Source organism: Aquila chrysaetos, chromosome 20 (assembly GCF_900496995.4).
Source record: "Aquila chrysaetos chrysaetos chromosome 20, bAquChr1.4, whole genome shotgun sequence".
In the NCBI taxonomy this organism is placed as follows: Eukaryota; Metazoa; Chordata; class Aves; order Accipitriformes; family Accipitridae; genus Aquila; species Aquila chrysaetos.
This window is the reverse complement of record NC_044023.1, coordinates 7,083,232-7,103,442: the sequence shown is the minus strand read 5'-3', so window position 1 is coordinate 7,103,442 and position 20,211 is coordinate 7,083,232. Positions and strand designations below refer to the sequence as shown.

The window sequence follows — 20,211 nt, the reverse complement described above, 5'->3', positions numbered from 1 at the left end:
CTATTCAGCCACTCACTACCTATACAACAGCTACGTCCTTATTTACCCATCAAACCATTAATACTAGTATTTGTGCCAAATACATTTGTATATTGAACTACTGCCACTCTGCTACCTGACAAGAGCTCACTACAAGAATACAAACTGACAAACTATGTCTGGAATTTTCAAAGGTGCCTAGCCAGTTGAGCAAAATGGCGAAATTAAAAATGAATTTTTGCACATATATTGAAAAGGTGACTTCAAAACTTCTATAACCCTTTAGACCATATTAATCACAGCTCAATTAAAAAATTGTGAAGTTTAGCAGAAAAAACTGACACTAAAGCCTGAAGGTACACTTCTAATATATGCAGCAAAATGAAGGAGAAATAAATATTTTAGAATTATTAAATAATTAGCATAAACATTTCATAATAAAGTATTTACAAATTTTATAGTAAACTTTTCTAGTTATCTATATGAAGCATATATTATGCTTCATGATTAGGATAAATGAAAGAAATGCTATGAAGAACTAACACTGCAGATAAAATTGGAAGAAACACTACATGAGCAACAGAAACACAACAGGAATGAAAATACACTGGTAGTGGAAATATAGGATGGGAAGCAATAAATGGCCAACCCTTGCATGCTTCTCACTAACACAAATGGTGTCATTTGTACCTTGCAAAAAGGCATAACACAAAATCTACGTGGTTTTGCACATATTAGAGTTAAATTATTCACCCTTTTTCCCCTCTCATGAGTTAAAGTTTGAAGGAAAGCTTGGCAGACGACACACTGGGTAATTCAGTTACACAAAAGACAGTTCTCTAACACTCACGCCAAGTTTCCAGCTGGCATTTTCATTATTGCTCAGTGGAGGCTGGCAATGTTTCAAGCTTTCTATCCAAGTTCAGTAAAGACATATTGAAATGATGACAAAGACAGGGGACACTGACTGCATAACATAGTACTATCATTTTTCCTCTGCAGTCTGACATTGCAGATCTATGTGAGTGTATGACGTATGGGTCCTACCAGACAAGTTAGATGTAAGCTAAAACACAAGCAGACCTCAGCAGACATGCAAACACATAATGAAGATGTTCATTACTGATTCAGGGAGGACACTCAAAATTATCTTAATTATGTATCTGAATGCCAATCAGCATCACTTAATGGTGTAGCATCTACTACACAGTAGCCAGCAAAGCAGGAGCTGGACAGAATAACTCGGGTAGAAACAAAAGATTGGAGGTAGCACTATGTTTTCCTGTACCTAACATATCAACCTGAACATGGAGATAAATGCTAACAACTAAGAGAATGCCATCAGGTAAAGTAAGTTTCCAAAATAGATTATGCAGCAAAATATTGTCTTTGGTTTTGTTTACTCAGTTCAGTTCTGAGTGCTCCATCAAAAAGTAAGAAACAAAACAGAAAAAGCAGAACTTGTTTCTATGAAAGAGAAAAAATAAGAAACTAGTCAAGTATGTTGCTATTCTCTGACACGTGGCAGCCAGCAACAAAGCAGTTCAATACCCTAAATGAGAAATGTACTTCCTTTGTATTAAAAGTAGAACACTACTTTAGGGAGAAGGCACTCCCTAAAATAAAAATCTCAGTAAATTAAACAGGCACTAAAAGGAAAGTGTTTATATAATATTGTAATACAGCTATAAACATTTCATTCTGATGTGTATATGTTCTTTAAAAGCCATGTGTCAAACATATATTCTCACATATTCAGAAAATGATAGTGTTCTGCCAATATGAAAACTGTTCTCTTAAGAACTGAAGAATATATTATTCAGATCAGAAGACAGAAAAATCTATATTTTGCTATGGAACAATCTAATGCAAGACTGTAGATTCTTTAATATGCAGTAGCACCAGGTCCCATATCCCCACCAAGCACACACTGGCAGTGGAGAGTAACAGTCAGTTATTCCCCTTCCATGCAGCTGTTACCACAACTACAGTTAGCAGATACAGGAAAAAAAAACCCCTCAGTACACCATAACCACAAAATATATGCCATTCAACAATCCCAAACAAAATGTATTTCCTGCTGTTCATTCCATACTACAGTGACTGTTTCCTAATGAAGGGACAGCTTCATAATGGAGTGATGTTAAATTAACTTCACTGCAAAAGGAGGAAGCCGTCTAATTTACAATGTGAACTGAGCTTTATTATCAGATATAAATGCATATATCATATACATGTACTCTTACTCAGTGATGAGGCAGAAAAAGAGCAGAGAGGAGAGCATCTGAATGTATATGAAAGAAAATTAGTCATTACTCAGTAAGTGATTTGCTTTAAATACTGTCTCCTTTGTGGTCCCAAAGCACATAGACAAAAATGAATGCTCTAAATCCAACTGAAGATAGATGCTCGTAAAACCAAAAGCAGCATCCAGTCTCAAAACATTTCTAAATTAAATAAATAAAATAGCTTTACTACAAAATGAAATACTTATTTGTAAGTAATAAATAATGACCATCTACGCCTGCCTCTACAGATTTATAATGACGAGCAAGGGAGCTGCAGAAGCTGCTCATGTCCAAGTACATTTGAGCTGGAAATCTTCTACAAGCTCCATCACACCATGACACCCTCTGAAACTAAGGATAAACTCCAAGTTGGAAACAGGTATTTTTCATTGCTTAGGCAACTGCTGCAATCAAAGCAGCTCATAAAGATTTAGTTCTCTGTATCGAGAAGGAGAAAGTTCTCTTAACATTCAGTCATGCAGCCTAGTTCTCACTTATTTTAACGAGTGTTAGAGGAAGGAAAAAATATGAGATACCAGAGCAACTAATAAAAAGACCACTTGGTTTAAATAAAAATCCTTTTCATGTGGAGACTGAAAGCATAGGGATGTCCAAGTAGTACGTTGGAGGGACAGAAAATCTTACAGGTGACAGATGTCTGCCGAAAAAATTGACATTGCCTCTGAGGTAAATGTAATAAAGATAGAGCTTCAACAGCAGCCAGGCAAAAATCTCAGATGCTTATGAAAGGCTCCATGAAAATGACAGTAATGTCTATAGCAAAGGTGGCACCTGAAAGCAGTTAAATCACTTCAAGAATTTAAATCACAAAAATGTAAAAAGCTATGCATTTTTACAGAATTACAATTTGCAAAAATAGCAGCTAACAATCACACTGAACCAAGCTAATAAATACTCCTCACACCTCCCAGAAAGCAGCTGCTCTGAAGCAGTAACTGAACTCTGGGCTAACCGGGAATAAAAATGCTTTTGCTTGCAGCAAGACCTAAAATGATCCAAAAAATTCTACAGCATATCCATCCACTAGGAAACAGTGGTGAGTACAATTCAATTACCAGGTGTGAAATAAATGCCCCAAAAATATATATTGAAGCAATGCATCATTTCACATCAATGCAGAAATAATGTAAACAAAAAATAAAACAATGGTATACATACAAAAACATTTTGGAAACCTGCTCTGAGATGAATGCAAGGAATTTACTGAGACAGTAACTATCAAGGCAAGCTAACTTAAAAGACAACCACCTGTAACAATTTATGACCAATACTGAAATATCTGTTATAAAGCATATATTACACCATATATGCTTATAGTATAATGCTAAAGAATGCTTAGTATGAAACTAAGGATGCTGTATGAAGGCATACCTTTTTATGTGTGCTTTTGTTTTAACATAAAACTTCACGCAAGACTTCACAACTGCTAGGCTAGACCAGGTATTTCTGAATTAAGTTCTAACATTTGTCTATCCTTATACCTCATATAGATTATCTTCACCTTAAAAAAATAAAACCTGACAGGTACTTAGAAAACCCAATGGCACAAGAGAGAACAAGCCAGTGTGAACAAGATTTCTCTCAAACAATTGCAGTGCTATAAATCTCTTTCACTGCAAGGAGCACCCAGTGTCTTCTCCAGTGTCTCCTCCTCTGTTTCATATCGGAAAGAATAAAAACAAGCAACAGTTTCCTAAAGCTTGCATAAGTATACTTGGAAACACACGCACTAAATTCAAAACATGCAAACAAGTTTGGCCTACCCTATCTTACCAGCTGTACATTTATAAATTCATACTTAAGAGGAAACAGGGACTGGATTTAACAGAATTACAGGGTCAGTTTGGAAACACTGCAAAATATTTTTGAAACAAAGATATCTGAATGTATTGGGAGCTCTACAGTTTTGCTTATTCCAAACATTTTAATTAAAGAAAATAGAGAAACTGCATTTCAGTTCCTACCAGCCAAAGCTGCATCCTCATCACTTTCTGATCCATATTGCAATGCCATGGTTATTGCTGATAAACGATCCCCTTGGGCTGATCTTTTGTTACTATAAAAGAGAAAAAGTTAAAAAAATGTGCAAAATTAAAAAAAAAAAAAAGGTTATCATGTTAACCATTAACAGTCACTCAGAGTGTGTAAGTAAACAAGTGAAGCTCATGACAGTTGCCTACATTATCAGAATACAGACACGACTATGCAAGAAAAGACTGGAGCCCTTAACAAGAGAAACTGTTAATGACCCATGAGTCTGCCTCTATTTTAAGAGGCTGTCCATCAGACTGAAAAACTGGACACAATCAGAAAGCTAGAGCTCAAGCTAGCTATCTTCTGTCTTATTTTGAATACTTGAATATTTGAATTATTGAGGGAGAAGAGGGATGATAACAAGTCCCTCCCAATTAATAACTTTGTTATTTGATCCTGTTTTATAGGGATTCGTCTACGTGAAGGAATTCAGCACACTGTAAGCAGTATATGCTATCTCCTCCCATTCCCCCATCCCCACCTTAGGCATTTTCAGCACACAGAGCGCCTGTATGTGAAGCAGCTTCCTCTGCTTTCTAGGTGGAGTAAGTCAGCATCCACGCTGGCTATGGTCTCATACAGACTTCTTCAGTATCCCTCTCTTCCTCCCTTTTGTCCCAAACCTGGGCCACAGCATTTCATACCCACACTGTAGGCTATGCCTGACAATCTCTGCTTTTTTACTATGTCAGCTCTTAAGGCACCTTCAGCAATGGGCTCAGCCTTGCCCTGTGGGAGCAAAGTGAAGACTGGGAAAAAGCAGATGGTTGCTTAAAATGACACCAACTCTGTACAAATGCTGAGTCCCTTAAACACCCTTGCAGCTGCTGTGTAAAACCATGGTTTCAGAGTATACGCACAGGGAATTAACCAGGAGTAGTACTGTATCAAGACAGTAACCCAGAGACTGTAGACACAAGGCCTCTGCTAGGTACCAAAATTCTCAACTGTTGACTGAAAGAACAAACCAGAAAGCCTCCAGTAACCCAGTCTACTCAGCAAGTTTGTCATAAATGCATCTCAAATGCAATACTTTCTTTTTACAGGCTTCATTGTTTTCCACCATCCATCTCTTAATTATTTAGTCCTACTTATTATTTCTTTTTAGTCTCCAAATATAATTCTTTAGGTTTACAACACATTCCATGGTTTTTTTCACCTGCTTTATTTTGTAATGAAGCTTAACATATTGTTCTTCAGAACATTTCTAAGGAAATAATCGCATACAGAGTATTTCACAACAGGTGTTTTGCAATGTTAAATATAAAATCAAACATGGAAGAGTAATTACAGCAAAGTAACATTAAATAATACTTAATAGATATTTGACTGAAATATATTTGAATCTAAAAAGTATTTGAGTTAATATTGAAGAGCACTCTCAAATAAAACAAACAAACAAAAAAACCCAAAAAACACCCAAACAAAAAAACCCCAAAGTTTTATTAATTCCATATGATGACAACCCAGCTTTTCCTCCGAGTCCACAATTTACTTACCGATAATATTTGTTAGAAGAATTTCTCTCATCACCAACACTGCCTTTACCCTGTGAGGAAGGACCTGTCAGCTTGGAAGCAGTCAAATTTGATGGAGTCCTTAAGGCAGAAGAGACAAGCCAAGGAAAGGGGAAAAAAAGAGGCCCACCTTAGACCCAAGAAAAGCCACAGCAAGGATAAAGCTTTTTACAGAATTACTTCGATAGATCAGCCAAAAGGTTCAGAGACAGATATAAAATGTTTTAAAGCTAAAAGTAAAGTAATACTAAGATACTTTTAGTGCCCCAGCATTAATATCGATTTTGTTTATAAAGTCAGAGGAAGGTAACATTTAGATTGAGGATTAATAGCTATACACAAAGCTCAGCCTACAATAGCAGTGAAAGCAGCCAACAAAATGTTCCTTAGCATCCAGATAAAGCTAATCATACAGATCCAATCATGTTTTATCAATACTTAACAAAATCACTGTCAAGCTGCTTGACAGTGCATATTGTCAAGCAACTTTATTTTGCCACTTTATTTAAGGGAGGACAGTTAAATGCACCAACAAAGAGCAATTTAGTATGACAAAGGATACAATGAACTCTGCAATAGAAAAGCATGATTTTTGACACAGAGGCAACATGTCTATAGAACTTAGGTTAGTAGCATTATGATGAATTTGAGTCTGATCCACCAATGACATAGAAAACAGATGTAAATTCAGAAGAAAAATATAGTAAATTAACTTTAAATGAACTTATGGGGGTATTTTACCAAAATCAGCAATAGGTAAAGGAGACCCCCCTTTGAGACAATTAAGCAGTTAGGAATTTAAATTAAAAATAATGATTCAGTGATGTAGATTCAGCAGAAAGAATAAAAAAAAGCATAATGGTTTGATAAAAAAAGCAACCAGTGAAATGCAGAACAGCAGGTGAAAGGTTTGGTTTTCATGATACTTTTCCCTCACCCCAATTTTTTTTGCATTCAGCCCAATATTACTGTAGCCTGCTTCAGGCATTATAATTTTTTTTTTTTTCTGGCCAAGTTAGAGAAACAAAGAGGGGAGCTGTCAATTACTCTGACATTCAGATTACTTCAGGATTTGCAGGTCTATTGAGAACACAGTACATAAGGGAACATCTAGAATATGGTAGCTGAGAAGTGGAAATGGGCTGGCAGTGCAAGAGAGGATTCAACTAACAAATATCAGTGTGATTTATCTGTCATCCCTTCTTATGCAAACAGCGTTATTTTGAAGAAAAACAGTTAAGCCTCAAAATTAAACATGACACACACACATGACATCCTGAGCTTCATCAATGGCCAACACAGTGAGAAATATAAAATAAAATCAAAATTTAAATAGAAAACCTCTATGCCTGTAAGTAATTCTAGTTAATGCAAAGCAAACACATACGTATATTCACTGTCTGTAGAATCAAGGTCTACACGTACTTTTAAGAAGGAAAATTATTAAAATATGTGTCAGGAATTACTCCCTAACAGTATTTCTGCTTTTATATTTTTATATGCTCCAACAATGATTCACCCAAACATGGGAAGCATGCTAACGTTGAACAAATGAACCAGAAAAAACACTATACAGGTTGAATGTCTCAAAGCATCAAATAGTAAAGATCAATCGGATAACTTCCATTTCTTTCACATGTAATAATCCTAAGCAATACTTTTAATACTGACACCATCTACACATTTTTCAAACAAAAAAATTTAAACTGCCTTTCAGTAAAGTACAGGAGTGGTAGTGTTTTCAGTCGTATCATACAAACCTTTGCAGGAAATGACAGCAGTTATTTTCCAGCATCAAATACCAGTAAACAGCTCAAATACATAAAGAGAGTCCACTTTGTAAAGAGTTTGCTAACTCCTTGGATGACTTGCAAGACATTGCTTTATTTTTTTAGTTAAATGACACAGCCCATGCTGGCAAATAATACCTAAACCTACTTATGAGTAACACTCAAAAGTAAAAAGTTTATACGAGAAGAAATCTAATTGCATTTCAGATAAGAAACATCTAAAATGACTGCGTCACTTCTCTGTACACTATGGATTGTCACAGGAAGAAAATGTTATTTCCTAAATAAAATCATTGCATGAAACAAATAGACCTATCAACAGTGTTTTATACCTGCCTGTTCAAGACCAAATCTATGCTTCACTGATTAATAAGTCCAGATCTTCAGTGTTCTGTGCCTCTTTTCATAGCTAGAAATTGGTTTTCAAACAAGAGTTTATATAATGTGGACTTCCCTCTAAATATTTTTTGCCTGCAGTCTTGTTCCTATATTTCTGCCCCTACCTAATTAACTGTGAGCTCTTATGTTGCAGCTCCTAACAAGGTTCAAGAATATCCAGCATTTTTCGTAAAGCAAAGCCCATCAAAGCACCTTGTTCTTCACTATTCCTCTTCTGTTATTAACTTATAAACACATGTGGTGGAAGGTGGCCATAGCTTAAGTTATAAAAGATCCACTGACACTGTTTTTCATAATCAAGTACATCACAGAAATATTTCACCACAGAAGTATTTCAGTAAAAAGATTCCTTCCAAAAACTATTTTATTATTTATAACTTTTTAAACAACAATAAACTAACTTTTCAAGCAATTATTTCCCACTATATTCTCCACAGCAAAATTAAGGGAATGTCTATAGACATTTTTATATGAGATTGTAAAAAGAACTCTATTTGCAGTACCTGATTCGGAGACTTGACTTGGCCAACTCACTGTGTTCAATTTCAGCCTTTTTCATATTAAATATTTTTTTAATCGCATTTGCATCCTGTCAATTAAAAGAATTTTTTTGTTTAATGTTGAAAGTCAGGTTTACCCATCTATCTAAAAATCTAAAACAAAAATGGAGGCGTTTTTACATTTAGATATAAAACAGTTTTGCATGAGAAAGGAAGCATAGAACAAAGTCTGCCTGAAATACACCCACAGTGGCCTCTAAAAACTGAATAGAATAGCTGAGTAGCTTCGAGCTCATTTTTTGTCATATACTTTAAAAAAAATCTACAATTTGCAAATATACGCGAATACCACTTCGAACTAAACAGGCAAATGAGTTTCTGTGCCTTTGCAATCAAAAAGATACTACCATTACCAAGCTTTATAATGCTCTCATTCTATACCCGTGGACTCAATATTCAGAGTAAGAGTTCACAAAATAGAGATTACAAACTTTGAGCGATGTTACAAGTGTCAGTAACGTCACTAGGAACTGAAACTACAGTCCAAACAGAAGTGCCATTGGAAAAGTCCAAGAACCACTTAAATAACAGTGTTATACATATACAAGGTCTCTCACTACAAAGCCTTTAAAACCGAACACACAAGGGAATAATTTACCACTGAAATTCTCCTACTTCCAGAGTGTATGGAAACAGCGATGTGATAATTTGTACACAAAATGCTGGTGAACTAAGTATGAAAAAGATAGCAGGTGCAATCTGGTCACAAAAATATGGCTAAAAGGAAGAGGATCTTCAAAAACCCTGCAAAAAATGCATGACTAGTTTTTAAGGTTATGATGAAACAGTTCCTGCAATCTGGAAAGAAGTTAACAGCTGAGTGCTACCACTATCACTTGAACATGTAGTTTCAGCCATTTCAACTTCAATCACAAGTACGGGAATCCTCCATTCCTCCAAAGAAGCCACATAACTCATATCCCGAGATAAAATTTAATTGGAAAAAATCATACACCTCAAGAAAAAAAAATGACACCCCAATTATACTAAAAGCAATACAAACAAAGGAAAAGCCACTAATAGCTTTTTTTTAAAAAAATGCAAACAGAGTCCTTATGCTAAAGATTTATTTAAGGATCAATTAGCACAGAAAGTAGTAAAGAAAATCTGAACGCAAATCAAACTATTAACAACCGAAACTAACCTTAAATACTTGTGATCCAGGCTCATTGTAGGTTTTGGCATTCTTTGCCAGAAGATCGATATCCTTTGCCATTGCATGAATGCTTTTATAAGTTCCATTCTACACAAAAAAAAAAAAGTAACTGGTTAAAGTGGCAAACTTCAGACAGCATGAGCACTAAGTCAATAGTGAAAAGCAAAGGGAATTCGTATAGAATAAAGGGAACATTTATAGAAAAACAAGAACATATTTATAAAGAGGACAGACAAGCATCTGGAAAAAGTCATCAAAAAGAAAGTGCTAAGTCCTTACAGAGCTTACGAATGCTAAGTAAAAGATTGAAAAAATACTTAATAAATTAGATTATCTTAATTTTGAAGGGTTCTGACAAAATGTTATTTTACCTTTATTTGCTAGTTCAATTAGTCTGTGTGCTCACTATTACACAAAATGCTAGAATTACAGAACAGTATTTCAAATTACTGGAGAAGTAAGATGAAAAATGTATCAGTACAAAACATTTATTTATAGCACTACAACAAAAGTAGGTGATGATAATGCACAACCAAGCTTCAATACTTCAGTGTTTTACATTAGCAGTACTTGCCAAGGAACTACTTTAAACCATTAAACATCAAGAAATCCACGATATTCAGGCTCAATGCCAGCACACTACAGTTTATGATGCTTGATCTTCAACACAGCTACTTCTGCAGCATTAACCCAGCACAGAACATTAAATCAGCATAGTGTTCAGATTTTCAAACAGCAGGGGAAAAACACATTGCCTTTCCTACCATCATAAAATTTGGCTTCTAACAATTTCAGAATGCTTACTGTTAAACAAGTCTATACTCTGATACATTGACGTACTGTACCTGTATCCTTTGGGCAATAGTTTTAAGATCTATGGGCTCCTTTATTATTGCATAATAATCTGGATATTGCTGGAAAACAAAAATAATTTATATATTACTATAAACAGTCACAAAGCTATTGTTCTAATAGCTCACAGAATGAGCTATTAGATGAATTGCAGATAAGAACAGTGTAAGCTTCATCAACATAGCACTAGGCTTCAGTTTGGGCAAGCCAGATCATAAGGCAGATAGAAGGAATTAGAATTCATCAATAAACTGACATAAAGGAACTGTTCTGCCTTAAAGCCAAATATGTGGTGAAGGTCTTCAGAGTATTTATTTTGCTGGTTAAACTTGTTACACCACACCCCGAAACAGAACAGTGAAATCAGACATACTTACAAAGATTAAAAACTCTGCATCAAAAAACGCCAATTACCGAAACTGGCAGAACAGGGCAAGCCCCAATCTACAGTGAAGGGCTGGGATTGAGTGGGTCAGAGCAAAGAAGGGAGGGAAGCTCTAAAAACAGCTGGAGTTTGCCACTGATGAGACAGTAACAAAGAACTGCACCCTGAGTGTGCCCATCATAGCATATAACATCAGTTACATAAATGTCCAGGTTTCCAACTTAGAACACAACCAATATTATAAAATACCCACCACTTTAGAAGGAAGTTTCTGAAACAGTTCACTTATGAGGCGTCCTGATGGGTTTGTGGCAACAGCTACAGCTTCAAGAAGCTGTTCAAGAATTTCCTTCAGGTAACCTGGAGATGACTAGTATAAGAAATCAAATCAGAAGAAGTTTTAATAGCAGCCATAGTGGAGTGCTTCAGGTTGCACTGAAATATATTAATTTACTTTTCAAAGACAGAAAAAATCAGCTATAAAACACAGACACAACTTTTGAAAACAACATTGTTCATGCATTTAGGTAAAGCACATGAGAAAAAAATCAATTTCACATTTACACTGCAGACTGTCAGACATATATTACATATTGTTAGAATAGACTTGGTTGTCAACATTAATGAAAATATGCATCCCAACATCACAAAAACTAGACAAGCCCAAACTTCCTATCATCCTATCTGGCTTATAAAACACTCCAGGAACAGCTGCACTAACTGAATGGGACACACGCTGGAAAACGATGTCATTAGACATGAAGGTTGCTTGCATCAAATCTCAATGTTGGCATATCAGGCACACACCATATTAGTTTCAACTAAACCAAAACCACGTTTTATCTGTATCAGAAAACCTCATAATTTTTTTTGCTAGGCAAAAGTGAAACACACATACAATGCTGTGAAATTATTAACTAATTAACTTGTATAAGAAATACCTTTTGGGGCATAATTTAACTATGAAAAGACTTAATGCTTTTTCACATATGGAGGCCAATCTCCCTCTCAGAGTCAGGTGCCATACACAGCCACGGCCTCTTCCAACTACAGCTGTTATGCCCACCCACACTTACTAATTCAGAATTTGCGCCTTGATTGTCGTGTCCTTCCTCATCTTCGTCTTCCTCCTCAGCATCACCTTTTTGAACAAATTCATTTTTTGTGCGCAAGTACAACTCCCATAATTTGCAGGCAGCTTTATATTCAGGAGAATCGGGCTGCAAAAACAAATCAAACATTCTACTCAAAATTCAGATCATTCTTATCTGAAGGAAACTGATAAATTAGTAGTTAAAAGGTACTAAATGCATTAAATAAATAATGGAAAACCTGGGAAATTCCTGCTTCGGTCATTCTTCAACAGAGATGTTAAGAATCGCAATAAGCACTAGAAAATATAACCTCTATCACTCCAAAGCATTTAAGTTTTTCTAGAAAACTTAGCAATAAAATTACTTGGGTCCAGTCTTGTACAAGCCTATTAGACGAATCTGGAGAAATCATTAGGTTTTGCTGAAGCATAACACTTGATATTTAAAATAGACTAAATATCAGTATGCCAGAAATGTGATTTTAGCCAGTACTGCTGCGATTGTGTAGCACTTGAAAATTAATTTCTACAGAGTAAGAATGCCAACAAATGTGCCAATATCTCTGAAAGCACTGCAATGATTTACACTCAGCATTAACCGTGAAATTCCAAAGAACCTGACAAGATGCTACCACCTGGGTACACATCTAAGTATATTTTTTGGAAGAGCTAGAAGAATTGAGTCAGCAAATTAAGTTTTGTAAATACAGAGTTGGCAGGGGCAGACAAGCATGTGCCTATTAACATTACTACTTAAGAACACTACCCAGAAAAAAGACTGCTTTTCCACTCTTATGTATTTTTCTTTCCCTTTCCTCTGTCACTTAACCTCTATTTCAGGTATTCCTGCAGATATGTCACCTTATTACTGCTGATTATGCTCTTCTTACTTCACTCTCTCAACCTCTGACAGCTTGGAATACAAATGAGAAACCAACATGAGAACTATTCTTAAGCTTACCTTATTAGGCTTAAATATTCTCAAGACGTTAGACCAGGTGTTAATTATGAGGAACAGATTTGAAGGGTATTCTGCTCCACTAGTCTCCTTCCTTCTATATTAATGCAAGATGCTCAAAAGTCTAAGACATGAACTGAAATACTAAAAAACCAAAGGTTTGCATTCGAATCTAGCATTGCCAATAAAACACCTGCTGCAATAAAGACCCTGACAATGAATCAGCTGTCCCTGTTTTATATGCGTCATTGGAACCGCGTGGGTAAGGTAAAAGACAAAAAAAGAAGAGGCTACGTTTGTGTGTCATATCTCCAGCTCGCAACTCCAAAATTTCTCTGGAAACGTCAACATTCCTTCATCCTAGAATGATGACTACCTGTTTCTATTCTACATGCAAGATTTTTATGATACAGGCATAATTCTGAGTCCGCTATTCTGTAGGCAAAGGCAGCACACATTCTGTAAAGTTCTAATCATTCTCTCCTGCCATCAAGGACTTCTCCCTCAGTAGAAACCATGAAAAAGCCAACATTAATGGGCGAGTGCCTTGCAAAGCTTTGGGAGTACACAATGAATCTGGAAACCTTTGTGCTTTTTCTACTGTGACCAGAATGTGCAAATGCATTAATCCATAAATCTGACTGTTTTTCAAAAAGCTACACGCACACACAAACATAAACAAAATAAACACTGCTTTTCTGAATGTTACCTCATTAGGCTGGTTGGGTTACTCAGAAAGCAGTCATTTGGATCATCTCCAAAGTCAAAGACATATGAAAGGTAATATTAGCAGTTTTAGATTTGCTGTATCATCTCAGTCACTAAATACAATTTCACTGTTTTATGTATTTAACATAGCCTTCCATTAAACAAGATTAATCCAATCTTTTTTTCCCACTTCCTTACAGCAACTGCAATGAAAACCATTAACATCTAAAATAAAACATACACCCAGTTTGAGGGAATGGACATGGGGATTGCAACCTTGATGAAATGTATCATCATGTACACTCACAATCTATCAACACTGACCACGATAATCAAGGTGCCTTTTTTTCATATTATTAAGTGGCCAGTGAAAGAGAAAGATTCAACGCTCCTACTGTGTGCTTGCTTATTTATAAACTCTTCCTTTTGAGGAAAAAAAAAAAAAAAAAATCTTTTTCCATTCCAAAAGGTTAGACAGAGTGTGTTGTGAAATGGGAAAGCTTTGATAGAAGAGTATTTTTCTCAGTTTACATCTCTTTTTTTGTTTCCTCTCTCTTTTGGAAAACTACATGAAGATCCTCCCCACATTATTCTATAGTTTTCCATAAAAAGATTCCTATGGTAGGACATCTTACAAAGATACAGTCAACCGTACGGGAATATATATGCAAATAACTGCAATGTATGCTGTTCTCTTACCAACAACAAAGGCTAAATTGAAAAGTTTTTTTGCCAAACCAAGGAAGAATTTGAACATGTCTCTACCACTTTTACAATGAATTTGAGCCTTTATATGTATTTTCCTCACCTTATAGTAAGCCTTCGCATTGTTAAAGAGAAGCTGAAAATCAGCAGTCAGCACATTCACATCATCATATTCCTCCATCTTTAGCTTTTGTTGGATTTTCATTAGATCGATTGGCTGAGAAACCACTTCATAATAATCTGGCTGATTTCTGTTGCAATCACAAAAACAGGCATTATATTCCAAGTGGTAAAACCAAAACCACAGCACTAAAGTTCGTATGTGTCTGACTAAATAAAACAAAGAAAGTTCCAGTAAGTTTTTGTTACAGCTAAAAGATCTGGACAGTGGTCTATTAGTAGGCTTACTTTATTACATGTTCTGTTATCATCCTCAATTTTCTGAGTTTGAGATAAAATTCAGTCTCTTACTTTATCTACTGCATTTGCAAAGGTCACTTCTATTAATCTTCCCAAGATATGCCCTTAGCATTACATTCCACCACTTATGTGGAATATTTTATAGTCAAAGGCATAGACGTTTTAGGCAGGTGTCACAAGAAACATTTTAAATTAATTCATTGTATCCTTTTTTGACTGAAAAAGGGCACCAGTGTTAGCATGTCCCATTGAATAATTACACCAAATACTCGGATCAAACACTGGTGTGAAACTATGACAAATTTAGCTTAAATTTATCACAGCTATTAATGCTGAAGTATTCCTCAATATCTACTTACTCCCTGATTAAATCTCACATTCAAGGCTTAACCAGAACCATGGTCTTACCTTCGCTTCGGTGCCCTAATGAAAAGCTCACAAAGGAGCCTGCCTTGTTCATCTTTGTAATCTCTGATGGTGTTGTAAAGTTCATGGCATACAGCAATCTAAAATGTAAGAACAACAAAGTAATGAAAAAGGAGAAAATCTTAAGGGGGTAACAAATCAAAGCCTGCTTACAATGGGAAAGACAAGCTGCCAATCCACAGCGTTCTCTAAAGCAGAAGTGTCAAGAAATCAGCGCATCTCATACATTAGTACGATACCTGACAAGTATGCCAGGTACTGCAGAATTTTAGTTTATTTTTTTGAACACAGAGAGCTTTCTTTCAATGCTAATTCTAAGGAACACACTCAAAATGTAAATTAATTCAGTACAATTCTCTCCGAGTTACAGACATCTAAAACAACAACAGGGGTTCTTCTGCCCTGCAATTAATTAAAATTAGACTACTAAATCAAAGGCATAACAGAGACATTGTACACTTCAGCAATCGCTGCCTGTGCCGTTCCCCACTTATCTCTCTCTGCATTTGCTATTCAGACACAGCTCTCAACTTCTGCATGTTATGATTTCAGCTCCTTCTCCAACATCCTTCCATCTGCTAAAATCATCAGCAAAAAAAGCAGCAAAAGGAAAATGGGAAAGAAAAAGATGAAACTGGGGAGACAAGAACAAGCCAAAGCTGAACAAGATCCTAAACAAAGGCAACAACAGATTCAGGGCCAGTGTGTATGTGCTACATACGATCATCCATTTTACAATCCAGCATTTCCCAGGCAGGGATACAGTATCCCCCCTCAAAAAAGTTGTGCATAATAAGAAGGTACTAACAGGATCTACAGTTGGGAGATTGGAAAGTCTCCTCCTCTTTCTGCTTGGGCCTGGTATATTCGTGGAGTGGTGGCCGTCATCAAAGTCTCCTCCACTGACGCTGCTGGAAGGCGAGGTAGCTCTTCGCCTCTTGGAACCCATGGAATCCAACTTCTTCTATAATGAAGAGAGACGTTCTTAAACTCATGGCATTGCATCTAAACTCTCTGGTGAGAGCTAACTATAAAGTTAGCAATGCTTAGGATGAGTCACATATGTTTGTTATATACTAGAGTTCAGTTAAGCCATATATCTAAACACCAGCTTTTTGAAAATTGGCAAGAGTGAAGGGAAACCAAAGTGGTCCTACAGTTTTAATGTAACCGATGACAGAAATGTCAGGAAGCCTAGGGCTCTCCGTGATGAAGATTAATTTAGCAGCTCTTACTAGGATATGTTCTTAAAACTATCTACATTTTGATACCTCATCCCATGCATGATAACTAAGCGAGAACCGCTGCTTAAAAGGAAAAAGCTGTACAGAGACATGCGCTTAGTTCTGGTGTAAATGCATGTAATTCCACATCAAATTAAAAAAAACCCAAAAAACCAAAAACCACACAAAAACCACAAACAAACAAACAAACTAAAAAAACACACAGAAAACAAATTACAAATGAAAATTCAAACAGCTACTGAATACCTTGTCTTAGACTGAAGCCAAAAAAAGGTCTGGACCATCATGTGACCTACCACTCCCACTTTATGTGTAGGATGAATGGCTCAATCACCAAGAAGTAGAAAAAGCCACCTCCTTTATTGGCCATAGTTTTCCATTTACCAACCCAGTGACAAATGAATAACCACCATCCAACAACTATGGTGATTTACGGAACAAGTTCTTGGCTCTTTCCCAACTTCCAGTTACAGCATCAGAAAAATATCTTTATTTGTAGCTGTCTCAAAGGCTGAAGAAAGAATAGATCCATCTATCCCAGCCTATACCCGTTTTCCAACCAAATCGAGGAATTTCTTCTAGGAAGCACACAGTTGATTTACAAGGTATAGCAGCACAACATAACCGCATTTGAGCATTTATGTTAGAGACAGAATTAATTTCAAGCACACAAATGAGATGAATAAGAATAAGGCAGGAATAATTAACAGTTAGGATAAAGAAAAGCAAAAGCCTAAGGCAGAGGAATGGAGAGAATGGTGCACATACAATCAATAATTTACCAGATTTACCAGAGTACAACCAGCACCTCGAAAAGCCAGTCTCCTCATAGTGTCTGATGGCCAAGTACAGATACTGGGAGAAGGTAACACTCTAAGAGTAGCTAACCAGCAATGGTGTTAGTACAGTCAAAACTGGAAGACAAGAAAACGGAAAGAGAGAGAGAAGAAAACTGAGAGTAGATAGATAATTAAAGAATAAAATCAAAGAATACATTGAATAATTACAGTGACAGAGAAAAAAAGCAAGAAACAGAAGGTAACTATTTTTAGCCTAGCAGAAACTCTACAAAGTAATTTTGTACACAGAACGCTAGACATTTCTGTCTTTTTTACAGTAAAAACACATTTCTCTAATGTTTCTGAATACGTATTACAGATTTCTAGCCACTTGCTAGAGAATGATTCATGAAGGAGAGGAGAAGTAAACATAAGCAATATTTGACCTGAGAGTAAAAACCAGAAAGCAGTAAAACTTACAGAATCTGAAGTAGTACAGTGCTTATAACAATAAGAAAATAATTTTTAAAGTCAAGAAACATTTAATAGACTCTCTAGTGATGATGCACCTCCAGCAGTCTTCAGAGTGGATTTTTATCCTCATAAGTAAGCAACATTAAATATCCAGTCATACAGGTTCACTAAAGATATACCTGTTTCAATTCCTAAGCAGTTTCCAAGTCTGATTTTTTTCACAAATTCCACGTGAAATGTACAGAACCATTTTATGGCAAAATGATTGCTTCTATTCAGTTCATACAACTACTGTCTTCAATCAAACCCCAGAGAGACTGTTTCCCTCTTCGGTATTCTGGACATTTGCATAACATGCACATACAGGGAAACTCTGTGCTTTATTAGCAGGCAATTCATCTCAGGAACGGTCAATCAGCCCGTCGCTTTTGGCACTGCCTCCAACTTCTATCCGAGAGCTACAGTATCGAATGGCTAACACTAGGCGTGTGCTGATGTGGAGGCTGCTAGAAAACACAAGTTCTCGGTTGTGAAAGAAAAGCAGGAGGGACTAATGGAATCAATAATTCTGATTCACCCAGGAACCCAAAAGTACACTCAGTCCAATCCCATCCTGAAATAAAGATCTGGGGACCCCCCAGCCAGCACCTGCCTGCAAACTGCATATAGGCTTCTCCATGTCCGTCATCTGAGGCATGTATGCTGCAGCTCTCAGCCATACGCAGACGCTGGTGTACACTTCTATAATCAAAACACCTGGCCATTCTGTACACAGCCTCCAAAACCATTTTTCTCCTCTAATAACCGAGGACGTTGCAAAACACATATCAGTCTGAACATCATGAATACTCAGTGAGAGAACTGCTTACGTAAAACTCCTACCGAGCATCAGGCTCCAAAATGCAAACTTCTCTCTAGATCTCCATGCTCGTAAACACAGATAATCCTACTGTGCACAGAAATGCACTCTGTTTTACTTAAGAACATGTCTCCTAGACTTTCTTCTGCAATGTAACTGCTAACTCACAAATCTCTCAACAGTCACACCAAGAATCTCCACCGCTAGAAACAAGGCATCTCCTGTGCAACAGGAGCTTGAGCGTCTTCTTAATAATTGCTCAGACCGCCCATAAAAATGTCACATAACCACAGACATCTCTATAAGAAATGCTTTGGCCATTACTGATATACACGTACACTAATATATACACAACGGGTGGAAGACTGCCTCTCCTGAAAGCTGTATTAGACTGATCGCCACAAGTATTACCCAGTCTGACCTCATTAAATGAACAGTTTTTACATGCACTTGAATAACACGCCTAAAACAAGCCAATGAGGTTCTAGCTCACATTTCATTTTCTGCCTCCAAGTAGAAAAAAGCTAAAAGCCGATAGATACCACAGAAAGTATTCTATCGTTATCAGGATCTCCCACGTTTCAACAGAAATACTCGCTAAATCATGCCAAATTTAGCCAACGGAACACGGGAGGGAAACACAGCCAGAATTTCCCCCGATTACCGATCACACTGAAACCCGCTACAACATAGGAAAAGGGGGAGGGCAACAACCAGACGCTATGAAAGGAGAAAGTTGGTGAAGAAGTGAGAGGCACAGCACATCGATCCTCTTATCTACACTGGGACAAGAAACAAAGAGGCAAAACACGCAATTCTCCCGAACCGTCCCGCAGGCGGGCCCCCGCCTGCACCCGGCTCGCACCTTGCTCAGTTTATGAGGTGTTATTGTTGGCAGGAGACGAAGGAGACAAAGAAAAATACCTTTTCGGGCACCGGGCCAGCCTGCGCCCTCACGGCCTGACAGGACGACGTCCCCTCCCCGACCCGCGCTGCCACCCACCCCGGGCAGGACCCGCTCCCGTCCCTCGGGCCTCGCTCCGGAGGCCCCGGCCTCCGCTGTCACCGCTGCCAGCTCGGCCCGCTGACGGGACGGGACGGGACGGGACGGCGCAGCGGGGAGGACACCGCGGGGAGGAACCGAGGGAGACACCGGGGCCGGGACGCCGCTGAGGGACGGCCACGCCGAGGGGGGCCGCGGCCGGGGCCGGGGGTCGGGGTCGCCGCGGGAGGCGGGGACGGGGGAAGGTGACGGGAGAAGGCGGAGGGGCTGGGCGCCCGCGGGCCCGGCGCGGGGCCCGCCGCGGCGGAGCTGCTGCGCGGCCGGGCGGCGCTGCCTCCCCGCGGCGGCCACACAAAGGGAGGCAGCGGCCTCCTGGCTTCGGCCCGCCGCCCCGCCTGCGCGACTCCGGCGCCGCGCCGCTCACCCAGCCGGCTGCGCTCCGCCTCCGACAGCCGCGGCCGCACTCGCCCTCCGCCGCCCGCCCCGCCACCGCTGCTGCCGCTGCCCCTCGGTGCCGCCGCCGCCGCCGCCTCTCCGTACCGCCGAGCCCGCCGCTGCCGC

General features: G+C 38.1%; 1 protein-coding gene across 18 annotated transcripts in view; it reads right to left on the bottom strand.

Annotated features, from left to right (window-relative positions):
• The window catches only part of PBRM1 (polybromo 1), an 80,485-nt gene that overhangs the window by 49,169 nt on the left and 11,105 nt on the right, over nt 1-20,211 (bottom strand). For 3 of the 18 annotated variants that reach the window (XM_029996049.2, XM_041118823.1, XM_041118825.1), the window contains exons 1-12: nt 20,075-20,135; nt 17,318-17,449; nt 16,100-16,255; nt 15,274-15,371; nt 14,549-14,696; nt 12,058-12,201; nt 11,235-11,351; nt 10,590-10,658; nt 9,733-9,831; nt 8,532-8,617; nt 5,822-5,920; nt 4,253-4,344 (exon numbers count right to left, since the gene is read on the bottom strand). In XM_029996049.2, coding sequence (XP_029851909.1) covers nt 4,253-4,344; nt 5,822-5,920; nt 8,532-8,617; nt 9,733-9,831; nt 10,590-10,658; nt 11,235-11,351; nt 12,058-12,201; nt 14,549-14,696; nt 15,274-15,371; nt 16,100-16,255; nt 17,318-17,365 — 1,156 coding nt within the window. In that variant the 5' untranslated portion in view covers nt 17,366-17,449; nt 20,075-20,135. Of the gene's footprint in view, nt 1-4,252; nt 4,345-5,821; nt 5,921-8,531; nt 8,618-9,732; nt 9,832-10,589; nt 10,659-11,234; nt 11,352-12,057; nt 12,202-14,548; nt 14,697-15,273; nt 15,372-16,099; nt 16,256-17,317; nt 17,450-20,074; nt 20,207-20,211 lie in introns of those variants that run through there. The other 15 variants (XM_029996051.2, XM_041118824.1, XM_041118826.1 and 12 more) reach the window with 10 other exon arrangements.